Source organism: Sminthopsis crassicaudata, chromosome 2 (genome assembly GCF_048593235.1).
Source record: "Sminthopsis crassicaudata isolate SCR6 chromosome 2, ASM4859323v1, whole genome shotgun sequence".
NCBI lineage: Eukaryota > Metazoa > Chordata > Mammalia > Dasyuromorphia > Dasyuridae > Sminthopsis > Sminthopsis crassicaudata.
Genome location: NC_133618.1, coordinates 485,088,043 through 485,101,964, shown reverse-complemented (window position 1 = coordinate 485,101,964; position 13,922 = coordinate 485,088,043). Strand labels below are relative to the sequence as shown.

Here is a 13,922-nt window from a genome sequence, read left to right as displayed (position 1 = left end):
TGCAAAGGTCACTGACAAAGAAGAACTAATAAAGATTCTCAGTCTTCAAGGATGACCCTTTCAAGAGTCTGGGGTACCTGAAGAACTCACAGAAGGCCAAGTTCAGCCCCCCTTGGAGCATTAGGCCATATCCTCCCCAAGCTGGGAAGAGTCTGATGTGAGGAATTTATTCCCAGATGCTATAAATCTCCTATAGCATCCTCCCCAAGCCTGGACAATAACTTCTAGAGCCTGTGAATAAATAACTGCCTCCTCCCCTCTACCCTGACCCTGGACACATTGAAAACCACAGTAGAAGAAGATGAACCAAGAGGAAGGAATGGAGCTCAAATAGGTCAAGATCCATTGCACACTTCCAAGATTTTTCCTGCACAGCTGTTGGAATGAGACATCTCAGGACTTGGATACCATCAAGTTTTTCTCTTTTACAAAAAGTGGGGGTAGGAGGGAGTGAGAGAGAGCAGGGAGAAGGGTCACAAGACAAAAAGAGGAAAGCAGACATCTATATTAAACTGACTGGGTTATGCTTCTTTCAGTCTTAAGTGGGATGACTGGCTGGGACCCAGCAGGAAAAATAACCTCCAATCCCCAGATTTGCCTTTCAATTTCATATTTAAGAAGGTCTATTTTATACCATTTGCTGTATACAATAATCATAGCAAAAAGCTCATCACATGACTTATTATTTATTTATTGAACACTTCTAGGGTACTAAGCACTATGCCAAATGCTGGAGATACAAGAAAAGGCAAATACAATATTCCCTGCTTCTAAAGAGTACTAGAATAGTATCTCAAAAAACTACATATAAGATAGAAATATATTTTTATACATGTATATTTATTTATACATGCAAGTGAAAGTAATCTGGAAGGAAAAACACTTGAGGGAGGGGGATGTAGAGAGAATCAGGAAAATACCTCCTGCAGAAGTTAGGATCTGAATTGGGTTATAAAGAAAACCAAAAAGTGGCAGAGCATTCCAGGCTGGGAGAAAGCCAGTGAAATCAAGACAAGTAAACAAGCATTTATTAAGTACCTAATATTTGCTAGGCAACTGTCCTAAGTATTTGGATTATAGGAAAAAAAAAAAGAAAGAAAGAAACAAGGGAAGGAAGGGAGGGAGGGAGAGAAGGAGGGAGGGAGACAAAAACCAGTCCCTACTCTCAAGGAGCTTTTGGTTTAACAAGAAAGACAACAGGTTAACATGTACCAGTAAGATACAGACAGGATAACATGAAGATGATATAAGGGGGAAGGCACTAAGATTAAGGAAGACTACAAAGGACTTCTTATAGAAGGCAAGACTGGTTGAAACCGGAAAAAAGCCAGGAGGCAGATGTGAGGAGTGAGAAAGCTACTTTCCACATGCAGAGAATCAAACTATTTTCACTTTAAATTTTTTTTTTCTTTCTTGTGGTTTTTCCCTTTTGTTCTGATTCTTCTTTCACAACATGACTAAATATGGAAATATGATAACCCATATCAGATTGCTTGCTGTCTTGGAGAGAAGGAAAGGAAGGGAAAGAGGGAGAAAAATATGAAACTCAAAATCTTACAAAAATTAACATTGAAAACTATCTTTATATTTATTGGGAAAAAAATTAATTGAGGCTTAAGGAGGTTAAGGAACCCTATGGATTCAAACTTGAACAAATCAATTAATTCTCTAAGCTTTGGTTTCTTTAATTAGGGAGTTAACCTAGATCAATAAAAAACATCTTACTAAGTGCCTCTTATTTGCTAGACACTGTGCTAATCAGTGTTGATACAAAGACAAAAATGAAAAGTCTCTGACAGCAAAATTTTTACATTCTATCAGGGCAGCCAGCATGTAAATGAAAACATGAAAAATAAATATATGAGGGAATTTTAGGGCATGAGAATCTCATATGTGAGAGCTAGTATTTGAGCTAAACTTAGAAGGAAGTGTTCTAAGAAGCAAGAATAGGGGTGGAGTAGGGGGAGTAACCTATATGAATTCACATAGGCAGGAGAGACTAGCATATCGAGGAAGAACAAGGCCAGTATGGCTAGACTACAGAACAGGAAAAGGGGAATAATTTCCAACATCGATGGAAAAATTGTTAAGAACTTTAGACAGTTTCTGAGGTCTCTGCCAAAATTTATGATCCTACAATTTACCTCAAGTCACATTACTAGTACGTAGCAGAGATAAATTCAAAACCCAGGTCATAGGATTTAGAGATGAAAAGGGCCTCAAAGGCCTTTTTTACAGATGAGAAAACTGAGGCTCAGAAAGATGAAGTCACAGAAGTTTAATGATAACATGAGCAATAATTCCCTCAGTGCTTTAGGATTTACATCTAGAACAATCCTGTAAGAGAGGCCATAAAAGTATTATTATATACATTTTGTGGAGGCCAAAGGAAATTATTTGCCCACAATCACATAGTGGATAAGAGAGGAGTAGAATCCAGGTCTTCTCACTCTTTGCTACAGTACTTTGCCTCGTTGATGTACCTAATAATGCCATTTCCTTTCAGAATACAAAGAAAGTCATCCTGTAGAGATGGCCTTATTTGTGGATAGAGAAGGCAACAAGATTTTTGGACAGGTTTGGACAGGTCTATCCTTTATATAGGGATATGATAAAGAGCATGTTCACTTGAATTATGAAGGATTATAATCATAAATCTATATATCACAGAACATATGGCAGCATAAAGGGGACAGGAAGGAAACTGAGAAATCTTTTGGTCCAAACCCTTTATTTTATCTAATAGCTATATATCTATCTATAGAGTTAGCTGTCTCTACTAGAGGCAGAATAATTGGTAGCAGCCAATCATAACTCACATTTCCAAGTAACAATTACTTACAAAATGCTTTTCCCAGAACAACTCTGGTAGGAAGGGAGTACTTCTATATAGTTTTAAGGTATCTATGATCTCTTCAGTATAGATCCCACAATGGTACAAGTAGCTATCCAGTCCTTCATCTGCATGATTTTTATTCACTTCCTCCTGTAAATCCTCTCTTGGGAGATGGGGAGCTCCACCCAATGCAGGAGGGCCTTCTTCCAACATCATGAGCATCAATAGGATGTCTTGGAGTCTCACATACACAGCTATCACAGCTCTACAAGAGTATTCTTCAGATACTTGTTTTTCCCCATGTGGATAGTGAGACAGAGCTCTTAAGTAGATAGTGATCTCAATTTAGGAGGCTCTGGAATGTTTGATGGGATATGAGCTTGATGTAAATAATTTAGCACAGATGCCTTGAATGACCTCACCATTTATAATGAATTCTTTTTTCCATTTAGACTTTGAGCTCCATGTCAGTGGCAAATACCTGTGACAATCATATCTCCCTGTTTTATGCCTTATTTTATTTTAAAAATCAGAGAATCATACATTTGTTAACTGTTGTAACAGTTAACAAACAACTGGCAGATGTGACTGCTGGATCACAATCAGAATCATGCAAGATTTAATAGCCACTACTATGAGGAGCAAAGAGCTTAACATATAATATTCTAGAAAGTAAAGGACCTAGGATTACAACTAAGAATAAACTACCTAACAAACTGAGTATACTCCTACAGGAGAAAAAAGAAAATTTTAATGAAATAGAGGACTTTTAAGCATTCCTGATGAAAAGGCAAGAACTAAGTAGAAAATCTGACATGGAAGTCAAGAGAAACATAAAAAGGTAAATATGTGCAAGCAATTATAAGGAACTAAACAAGACTCAATTGTTTACATTCTTATATAGGGAAATGATACAAGTAATTCCTCGGGTTTCTATCATCATCTGGGGTCATGGAGTCTAATTAGAAAGAGAACCCAGAAGTAATTCTGTTTTGTTTGATAATTTCAAAAGAAGAATGGAAAAGCTGAAGAAAAGTAATATACCGGGAGAGGGCAAAGGGGGCAAAATAGGAAGTGTTTATATAAGGAAGCAACAATGGGAGAGGAGCAGGCAACAGCTGAATCTCATTATCATATAAATTGGTTAAATAACAGGAAAATAGATATATACACACACACACACACACACACACACACACACACACACACACACACACACACACACACACACACACGTGGGAACAGAAATACATCTTACCTTACAGGGAAATAGGAGAAAAAAATGGGATAAGAAAAAGAAGGAGATGAAGTAGAGTAAAACAAGGGAAACATAAGTCAAAAGCCAAACCAAATTTTAAAGAAGAGATGGGGGAGGAGCGGAGGAAGGAAATGTATAAGAAAAAAGCATGGAGGAAAATATATAGCAATCATAACTATGAATGTGAATGGAATGACCATTTGTAAAATAGAAGAGGATAACAGAATGAATTAGAAACCAGAATCCAACAATATGTTGTTTACAAGAAACTTGAAACAGAAACACACATACAGAATTAAAATAAAGGGCTGGAGTATAATTTACTATGCTTCAGCTGAAGTTTAAAACAAGGCAGGAGTAGCAATCATGATTTCAAATAAAGCAAGAGCAAAAAAAAAATAATAATAATCCTAAGTAAAAGAAATAAACAAGAAGTTAAATTTTGGTTAAAAAGCACAATTAATTAACATCAATTATTATATCAATAAACTGCACCAAATGGCTTAGCATTTAAATTAACAAAGGAAAAGTTAAATGAAATACAGAAAGAACTAGTAAGTAAAGTTATAATAGTAGAAAACCTCGATTTGCCCTTCTCAGACCTAGATAAATGTAACACAGTAAAACGGATCAATTTGCAACTGACTAAACAGACTCAAAGTAATCATTAATACTTCAATGTCAACATAAACGGAGATGCCTAGTAGAGGGCCAGATTTGTACTGAACCTGTTTGTATTGTCTTTTTTATTAATGACTTGGATAAAGACATAGAAAGAATACTCATCAAAAATACAGATGACCAAAACTTGAAAAGATAACTAAAGTTTTAGGCTAGGTCATTGGGCTAACTCTAATAAAATTAAATTGAACTGGGATCAATGTAAACTTTTATGCTTGGATACAAATAAAACACTTCACAAGTACAAAATAAAGAAGGTAGAACTAGCTAGCAATTTGTCTGGAAAAACAAAAACAAAACAAAATGTGAGAGTTTTAGGAGACTGAAAGCGTAATGTGAGTAAGGAGTATGATGTTACAGTTGGGAAAATAAGGCAATCTTAGATTGTATAAAAAGAAGAATTGTGACTATCATCAAGGAGGTAATAGCTCTTCTATAACCTACTGTGATCAGAAAACATGTGAAGTATTATATTCAATGTTGGCAAGTTGTAGGAAGATGATGGACCACTTGGAGTGTAACAAGGTGAGAAGACTGAAGACAATAGGAAAAAGGAATGTTTATCCTAAAGAACCCTTGAGAGTAGCCATAACAGAGAGGATATGAGAAAAGTTGTCTTTAAGTATTTGAAGGGAGGGGTCAGAATTATTCAGTTTGACACCAGAAGCCAGAACATACAGTTGCAAAGTTGCAAAGAAGCAAATTTAGGTTTGAGGTCATTAGGAACTTCTTAACAAGTAGAGCCATCCAAAAGCAGTGGGACTTGCCTTAGGAGACACCGTCAGCAGAAGTCTTAAAACAAAGGCTGGATGTTTGAGAACACTGTAAAAAGGACCTATGTTCATAAGACCAAATGGCCTTTGAAGTCTCTCCCAACTCTGAGGGTAGGTGAAAGAATAAGCACCATGCAATATTGCACCCCACCATTCAATTATGTGATCATATAGAAGTGATTGGCTATAGAATATAGTTTATAAAAGCATGTCTTTCCCTTCTTATATTTTCATCAAATATATTTAGTTCATTTTAGAAATGGTTCTTATTAAGATATTTTTGAAAAAGAAGCCATATGGGTGGATAGTTACTGACATATTTTTCTTACTGATATCTTTCTTCTGCCCCACATAGCTTTAGAATCTATCTCTCAGAAACATCAAAATTGTATTTCCTCGAGCAATAGCCTTTTCTGGGTATTGTTGGTCTGTCCCAGTTGCTCTTTCATTCTTAATTTTCTTTACTACCATTTCTATTTCCTCACATGAGGGACTATGATATTAGACTAAATATGGTAATTTTACTGTAATTGATAGAAAATATAGTTTGTTGCACAGAGTTGTTGTTTTTTTTTTTGTCACCAGTCCTCACTTTTTTTTTGAGTTAATGCTATTTATAGATAGTGTAAATATTCTAAGTCAGCAAATCAGCATTTATTAATCACTTACTGTGGACCAGTTACTTTGCTAAGAACTAGGGATTCAAAGAAAGGTATCAATGAGAAGCTCACATTCAAATGGGGGTGAAGGAAGCTACATGCAAACAACCATATGTACATGCAAATAACATATAAACACACACAAATATACACACATATATATGATTTACACAATGTAAATGGAAAGATAATCTCAGGGAAGGAGTTGGCTTTAAGGAGGATGTGGAAGGGCTTCCTTCAGAAGGTAGAATTTGAATAAGAAGTCAGAGAATCCAAGAGGGAGACATAAGCATTCTAGGCCTGGGGGACAGCTAGCAACAAGACGAGGAGGCAGAAGGTGTGTGTTCTGTCTGAACAACAGCAAGTAGCTTAGAGGTTGGATTATACTGTACATGGAAGGAAGTAATAAAGGGAAAAAAAAAAACTGGAAAGGGCTAGGTTGTGAAAGGCTTTAAATGCCAAACAGAGCAGTTTATATTTGGTCCTGGAGGTAAAAAGGAGCCAGTGGTAACTGATGAGTAAAGTGTGACAGGATCAGAGCTGTCCTTTAGGAAAGTCATTTTGTCAACTGAGCACAGCTTTAAAGTAGAATGGGGTTCTCAGTTCCATTTTACAGATGAAGAAGTGATGGTTGTACAGGGGAAGTAACTCAGTCCCACACTTCCTGATTCTAAAACCAACACTCTATTACAACATAATAGGTCAAGTTAGCCTGGAATAGTTGGGTATTATTGTATCAAATCAAGACCTTTCTTTATGGTAGTAAAAGTCTAAAAACATTGAAAACTTACTGACTAATTAATGGCTTAACAAATTGTGCTACGAGAACATAACAGAATATTAGTGCTCCACAAGCAACAACATATTAAAGAAATTCACACAAATCTGGAAGATCAGCATGAATTAATGCAAGACATAGGAATGAGAATCTGGAGAAAATTGTGTGTGTGTGTGTGTGTGTGTGTGTGTATGTGCGTGTGTGTGCATACACACATAATATAACACATTCTATGTTATTTTCACATATGAAATTATAGGTAATATATTTAATATATTATACAATTATATAGGGGCAAGGAGATGACCCAGTAGATAATATCAGACCTGGAGTCAGAAAGGCTCCTCTCCCTGAATTCAAATCTGGCCTCAGACATTTACAAGCTGTGTGACTGTGGGCAAGTCACTTAACTCTGTTTGCCTCAGTTTCCTCATCTGTAAAAGGAATTGGAGAAGGAAATGGTGAACCATGCTAGTTCTTTGCCAAATGCAATCATGAAGAGTTGGATAAGACTGAAAAACAACTAAACAATAATACATTTATTACATATTATTATACATATATATGTAATATTTATATTATATATTATATATGTATATATTATACTAGTATATATACATTATACTATACATATATTAATAGATACATTATACTATATATGTACATATATACTATATATTATAGTACAAATACATGTATTATGTTATATATTATACATATACTATGCTATATATACATATACATGTACATATATTATACTATATATACACACATATAAATTGTGTATATATACATATATATGTGTGTGTGTATATATATATATATATATATATATACATACACACACACACACACACACACACACACACACACACACACACACATACACACAAAACAGAAAGGCAACCAAGCTGACTAATTGTAATAAACAATCATGGAATAGGGGAAAAATAATGAAACAAGTTTCTCTCTTCTTACCAGGAATGAGAAGGGTGTAGAACAATAAATACACTATCAAACAATATTGTTTTGTCAGCCCCTGTTGATTAAGTTTATTTTCTTTGTGACAAAGTAGTACCACATCCAAAAATTACTATGGCAAAAAAGCATCAATAAAACCTTTAAAATGTGATAAAATAAAGCTCAACATGGTGATTTTTCAGGGGTACAGACTAATAACATAAAGAATAATGGCTGACAAGTCAAAACACCCAAGGTCTAGTCTCTGTTTTTCCATTCACTATGATCTGAGGCAAATAATTTCCCAGGCCTCGTTTTCTCCTCTTATCAAAAATGAGAGGATTAGTCTAAACAAACTTAAACTGTTCTTCTAGTCCTGACATTCGGAGATCTCTATCACTAATTGGGGAGAAGGAAGCAGATAGTGCCTTCAGGATAAGACAGAGGTCTGTATCCCCATTTCTCAGTAGTGGTAACTAAGACCAGCTGGGCCTACACATCTTTGGCTACAGTCCCAGGCATCTAGAAATGAGAAACTAGACAGTTTTGTTTTGATGTGCCCAATTCATCTAAACACTTAACGGCTGGGTCTTGAAAGCAGACCTTGATGTGCCGCTGGGGCAGAGAGGGAGAAAGCTTGAAAACAGATTGACGACATTCTTGTCAGAGTCCCAAGAATGATTCACCAAAGCCACATACAGACTTGCTGGCCTCCTGTGTGGAAAATAATTCTGTTTGTCCAGGCATGTGGCGGGTAGGGGAAAAGCCCTCAGCCCCTACCCGTGTGAGAAGGACTCAGAGCAAGGCTGTTGCAAAAAGAAAGGTAAGGAGGCTTGAAAGTTTCCCAAACTCTGTCCTTCCCATCACATATCTGGTCACACGTCTGACTTCCTGGTCTGAGGAGATGCTCAGTCTTCCCATATTTGACTAGGGGGATCCACTAGCAAAAATGTGACACCCTGGGATCCCAGCCCTTTGCAGGGATAAAGTCCTTGGGACAAATGACACTTGCACAGAGGACTGACAATTTGAAGGAAGAACTGTTTCAAATGGAAATTTATGAGCAACAGCCCAAAATTATGGCTCAGAGTTGAAGCCACTGCCAGACCCATGACTCCCCAGAACAAGGCAGACTTCTGGTCATGAAGGAAGCCAACACTAATGAACTAGGTCAGGCCTTCCTCTTCAGAACTCCAGCCCCTGGGACAGTTCTGTGGCCCTCAGGGTAAATTCTCCCCCCCACCCTCCACTTCTGGTCATCACACACAGGCACAATGGGATCACAAATTCAGAACTGGATGGACCTCACAATCCAACCCCCTATTTTACTGATGAAAAACTGGAGAATTTAAGTGACTTCCCTGAGGTCATTCAACCAAGTAACAAAAGGATTCAAACCTCTGACTCCAAATTCAGTGATCTTTCCACTATATCAAAAGTCTCTATGTATATAATTAAAATAATTGGAGGCATGAAGAGGAATAGACAGAGCTCAGAGATTAACAGTCTCCTACATGCCCAAGTCTCATTTACTCCAGTTTCATATACTCAACTCCTACAAAATCCACACCCTATATCTCAGCCCTGAATGACATACTACCTTGTATTTCATGCTGTTCTTCCATGTGAGTCCACTTTATCTCCTTAGCCACACTTTGGGCAGGGTCTGTGCCTTATACAGCCCTGTCTCTCTCATGGTACAAAACATGGTAGGCCTACAGTAACCGTTGGTTGCATAATAGAAAAAACACTGATTTTGGAGTCAAGAAACTTGGGTTCAAATCTTGGTTTGCTATCTGTGAGAGTGTGAAAAATCATTTTCCTCAGACTTCTCAATTCTCATTTGTAAAAAAAAAAAAAAAAAAAAAAAAGGGGGGACCCTATCTCCAAGTTCTCCTTCACTCCTATGCCTATGCTCCCACATGGCTGACTCTTCCATAAAGGACCCTTGAACAAGCATTCATCAATGGTTTTACTGATTAAAAAAGAAAAACATTCATTGGATATACAATGGATTAGAGAATAAACTACTTTTTAAAAAAATCAGTCATCTTAATTGTATTAAGACAGAGATGTTCTTCTTAAAAAGAAGTTCTGGAGCTGGAATTTAGGTCATGCAATCAGTAAACTCAGATCCCAGCTCTGCTTCCTACCACCTATATGACCTTAAGCAAAGTCCTTTCTCTAATCTGGGGTTTAGTTCCCAGTAAATGAGTAAAATGAGGGTGTCAGACTCATCAATTGCTGGCAACCCATCCAGTGCCATATTTGTGGCTTCTATAAGCTGCATGAGAAACTATAACTAGAAAACAACAGACGAAATGGGACTTGGGCTGGAAACTCCATCTCCTGCTCATTTATAAAGTCTGTCAGAGTCCCGCTTAAAAGAATAGACTCCACCGGGGAACCTGAGGTTCTTCTGACTATGTAAGAGAAAAGGAAAAGAAGGGGAGAGGCAGGAGGGAAAGCCCAGACAGGCCAAAGAGGGTAGACCTATGGGCCCCTCCTTGCTTCAAAACTGAATTGTCCAGGAGGGGTGCAAACTAGAACAATAGGGCAACAGGAAGCTCTCTGGAGTCCAAGACAAATGGACAAACAAACCCTCCACCCTATACCTCTTCTTTTTTCTCTCCCTCTCTCTGTCCCTTCTTCTCTCCTTCTTTCTCCCTCCTCCCTTCCTCCTTCCTCTTTCTTTTTGTCTCTGTCTCCTTGTCTGCTGTCTCTGTCTCTGTCTCTCTCTCTCTCTCTCTCTCTAAAACTATAACAGCATTTTTTGCTTCTCTGCTTCCCTCCCCCACACTGGCCTTTCCAAAGAGCCCCAAAGGCAAGAACCTTCCTCCTTGCTCCCCCTCCTCCTTGCATTCCAACCCCTTTCTTTCTTTTGGCATTTCTTTTAGTGTCTCATATGCACTTTCCACATGACGTGTATCACAATTATCCATAGTTAGGTTTTATCCTCCTACTGGATTCTAACCAATTAGATTCTCTCTTTTGAATGTTGGATCACTACCAGTACCCTGCCTGGGGCTTTGCCCACAGCAGGTGTTTAATAAATGTTGTGTCTGTTAACTATATGATTGTGATCCACAAATTTCCAAGGCTAAGTAAGTCAGTAAAAGAAGCATGGAAGTGAAATGGGAGATACCCCGGGCTCTGGAAATGGCCTGAAGCACTTGGAGGCAGATACTGCTCTACATCAATAGGACCCTGGTGGACCCGTGCATTCTCCCCCACACATAACTATAGACCACCTAGAAGTAGAAGAAGGAACTGAGCATACCCGGGGGTCTATGACCAGGTAGGTGTGAATGTTCATCTCCTTCAGGTAGGTGTCTCTCTCCTGTCCATTCCCCTCCTCCACTTCATATGCTTTGTCCAGATGATTTAATGTGGCTTCAGTGATATGCACCCGGCTGCATTCAAGAATGTGGAAAAAAAGGAATTCAAACCACATATGCTTAGAATCCTTCAAGGAGGGTCTCTCAAACTAATTTAATCATACTGAGCCTCTCTGTATGGTGCCAGAGAAGCTACAGTTATTCAGACTCTGTGTCTCCATCCCCGTATCCCTACCATATACATGCTTGATTTGAGAAGGAAAAGGTGGTATCCTTGATGGATTGTGGTTAAAAACTGATGGTAAGAAGGAAGGGAGGGAGGGAGGGAAGAAAGAAGGGAGGAAGAGAGGGAGGGAAGAAGAAAAAAGGGAAGTAGGGAGGAAGAGGAAGAGAAAAAGAGAAGAAGGGAAGAAATAAGAGAGAAAGGGAGAGAAGGAGGGAGGGAAGAAAGAAGGAAGGAAGGGACAGAGGAAGGGAAGAAGGGAGGGAGGCAAGGGAGAAAGAGGAGAGAAGAGAAAGGAGGGAAGGAGAACTAGGCAATCACAAGGTCTAATTCATTCTCTTGCCCCTAGAAAGAACCACACCCTGTATCATCTTAATTTGATGGATATAGGATCACAGAACGCCAAACTGGAAAGGACCTTAGAGATCATTTAGTCCAATTCTTTCATTTTACAAATGGGGAAACTGAAGTCAGGTTGTTAAAAGATCTCCCCCTCACCAGAAAGGGAAATTATTCATCCTTTGTCCATACTCCTAACAACAAGAGTTTTCTTACTAGACTGATTTGGAATCATGGAATCAGACACATAGCAAGTCAGCATTAGAAAGATCTCTTGAAGGTTTGGAGAGACTTACATGAACTGATGCTGAGTGAAATGAGCAGAACCAGAAGATCACTATACACTTCAACATCAACACTGTATGAAGATATATTCTGATGGAAGTGAATATCTTCAACATAAAGAAGATCCAACTCACTTCCAGTTGATCAATGATGATCAGAAACAACTACACCCAGAGAAGGAACACTGGGAATTGAGTGTAAACTAGTAGCACTACTGTCTTTCTACCCAGGTTACTTATACCTTCGGAATCCAATTCTTAACGTGCAACAAGGAAATGGGATTTACACACATATATTGTATTTAGATTATACTGTAACACATTTAATATGTATGGGATTGCCTGTCATCTAGGGGAGGGAGTAGAGGGAGGGAGGAGAAAATTTGGAAAAATGAATACAAGGGATAATGTTATAAAAAAAAATTACTCATGCATATGTACTGTAAAAAAAATTTATAATTATAAAATTAATAAAAAAAAATAAAAAAGAAAGATCTCTTGATCCAAACCTCCCATATTAAAGAAGAGGGGAAGAAGGACTGACATTGGTCAACAGCAAATCAGAGCTCTTTTTCTTTTTCCTTTTTTTTTTTCCTTTTTTTTTTTCTGAGGCTGGGGTTAAGTGACTTGCCCTGGGTCACACAGCCAGGAAGTGTTAAGTGTCTGAGACCAGATTTGAACTCAGGTCCTCCTGAATTCAGAGCTGGTGCTCTAACCACTGCGCCACCTAGCTGCCCCCAAGTCAGAGCTCTTATCAATGAACCATGTCTTCAAATCCAGGCAAAAGACAAATGAGCTGGAGGCCACGCAAAATGCCCAGGAGCTGAAGGTCCAGATACCTATACTATGACAATGAGGGGAAGTGAAGCCCAAAGCCCCCCCCCCCTTTGCCTTATGGATGGTTCTTACCCAGGGACCCCAGCTGACTCCATCCGGTTGGCCAAGGAGACATCATGGGACCACACATCATACTGCCACTTTCGAAGGCCGATGACCCCACAGAGCACATTTCCAGAGTGAATGCCCACTCTCATGTTGATGTCTACACCTGTGGCTTCCCTCACTTGCCTGGGGATGACAGGAAAGTGTCAAAACCTCCTGGAAAACAGCAAGGCCACAATCAATCTCATGGCTCTCTTGGCTTCAAATCACTCAAGATCTTCTTTCATCCTAAATGGTATCCAAATAAGAAATCCAGCTACCCATGAATCAATTCAGAAGTATCTTTAGAAACTCTTTGGCTGTCCACCCAGGGATAGGTACTGTTGCAGAGAAAAGAGAAGGCAAACCTGTGCCTTTGGGGAGTTTACAGACTTGTAGGTTAGACAAAATTGATACACAATACAACTAAGAAAGAATACAAGATAGTAAAAACAAAGTGATTGTGGCAACTCCCTTTAGGATCCACCATTAAGGATCAACTCTTCCTCTGCAACTTAAAAGTATTAGAGAATTGTCAAGAACATCGAGATACAAAATAATTCACCCACAGTCATGCAGATAGTCTCAAAAAAAGAATCTGAATTTGAACTCAGGTCTCTGGACTTCCAAGACTAGCACTCAATTCCACAAGCCATTAATAAGATAGGGATAGCCTATCCCACTGGGCTCTCTCCTGTACTAAAGGTAAAAAACTGCTACAGGTCTGGCTCTATAGAATAAATGCTACAGGAGAAAAGAAGGATCCCTGGAAACAGTGATAGTCAAGGGAAACTTCCCAGAAAAAGTAGAATTGGGGCTAGATCTTGAAATAGAAACAGAATTTGAACAGACTCAGAGATCAGGAGGGGAAA

At 38.4% G+C, this 13,922-nt stretch overlaps 1 protein-coding gene across 10 annotated transcripts in view; it reads right to left on the bottom strand.

The window, feature by feature from the left end:
- Nucleotides 1-13,922, bottom strand: part of ADCY7 (adenylate cyclase 7) — a 102,652-nt gene that overhangs the window by 21,859 nt on the left and 66,871 nt on the right. For all 10 annotated transcript variants that reach the window (XM_074293358.1, XM_074293357.1, XM_074293356.1 and 7 more), the window contains 2 exons: nucleotides 13,039-13,197; nucleotides 11,226-11,358 (listed from right to left, as the gene is read on the bottom strand). In XM_074293358.1, the coding sequence (XP_074149459.1) occupies nucleotides 11,226-11,358; nucleotides 13,039-13,197 (292 nt within the window). The remainder of the gene's footprint in view (nucleotides 1-11,225; nucleotides 11,359-13,038; nucleotides 13,198-13,922) is intronic.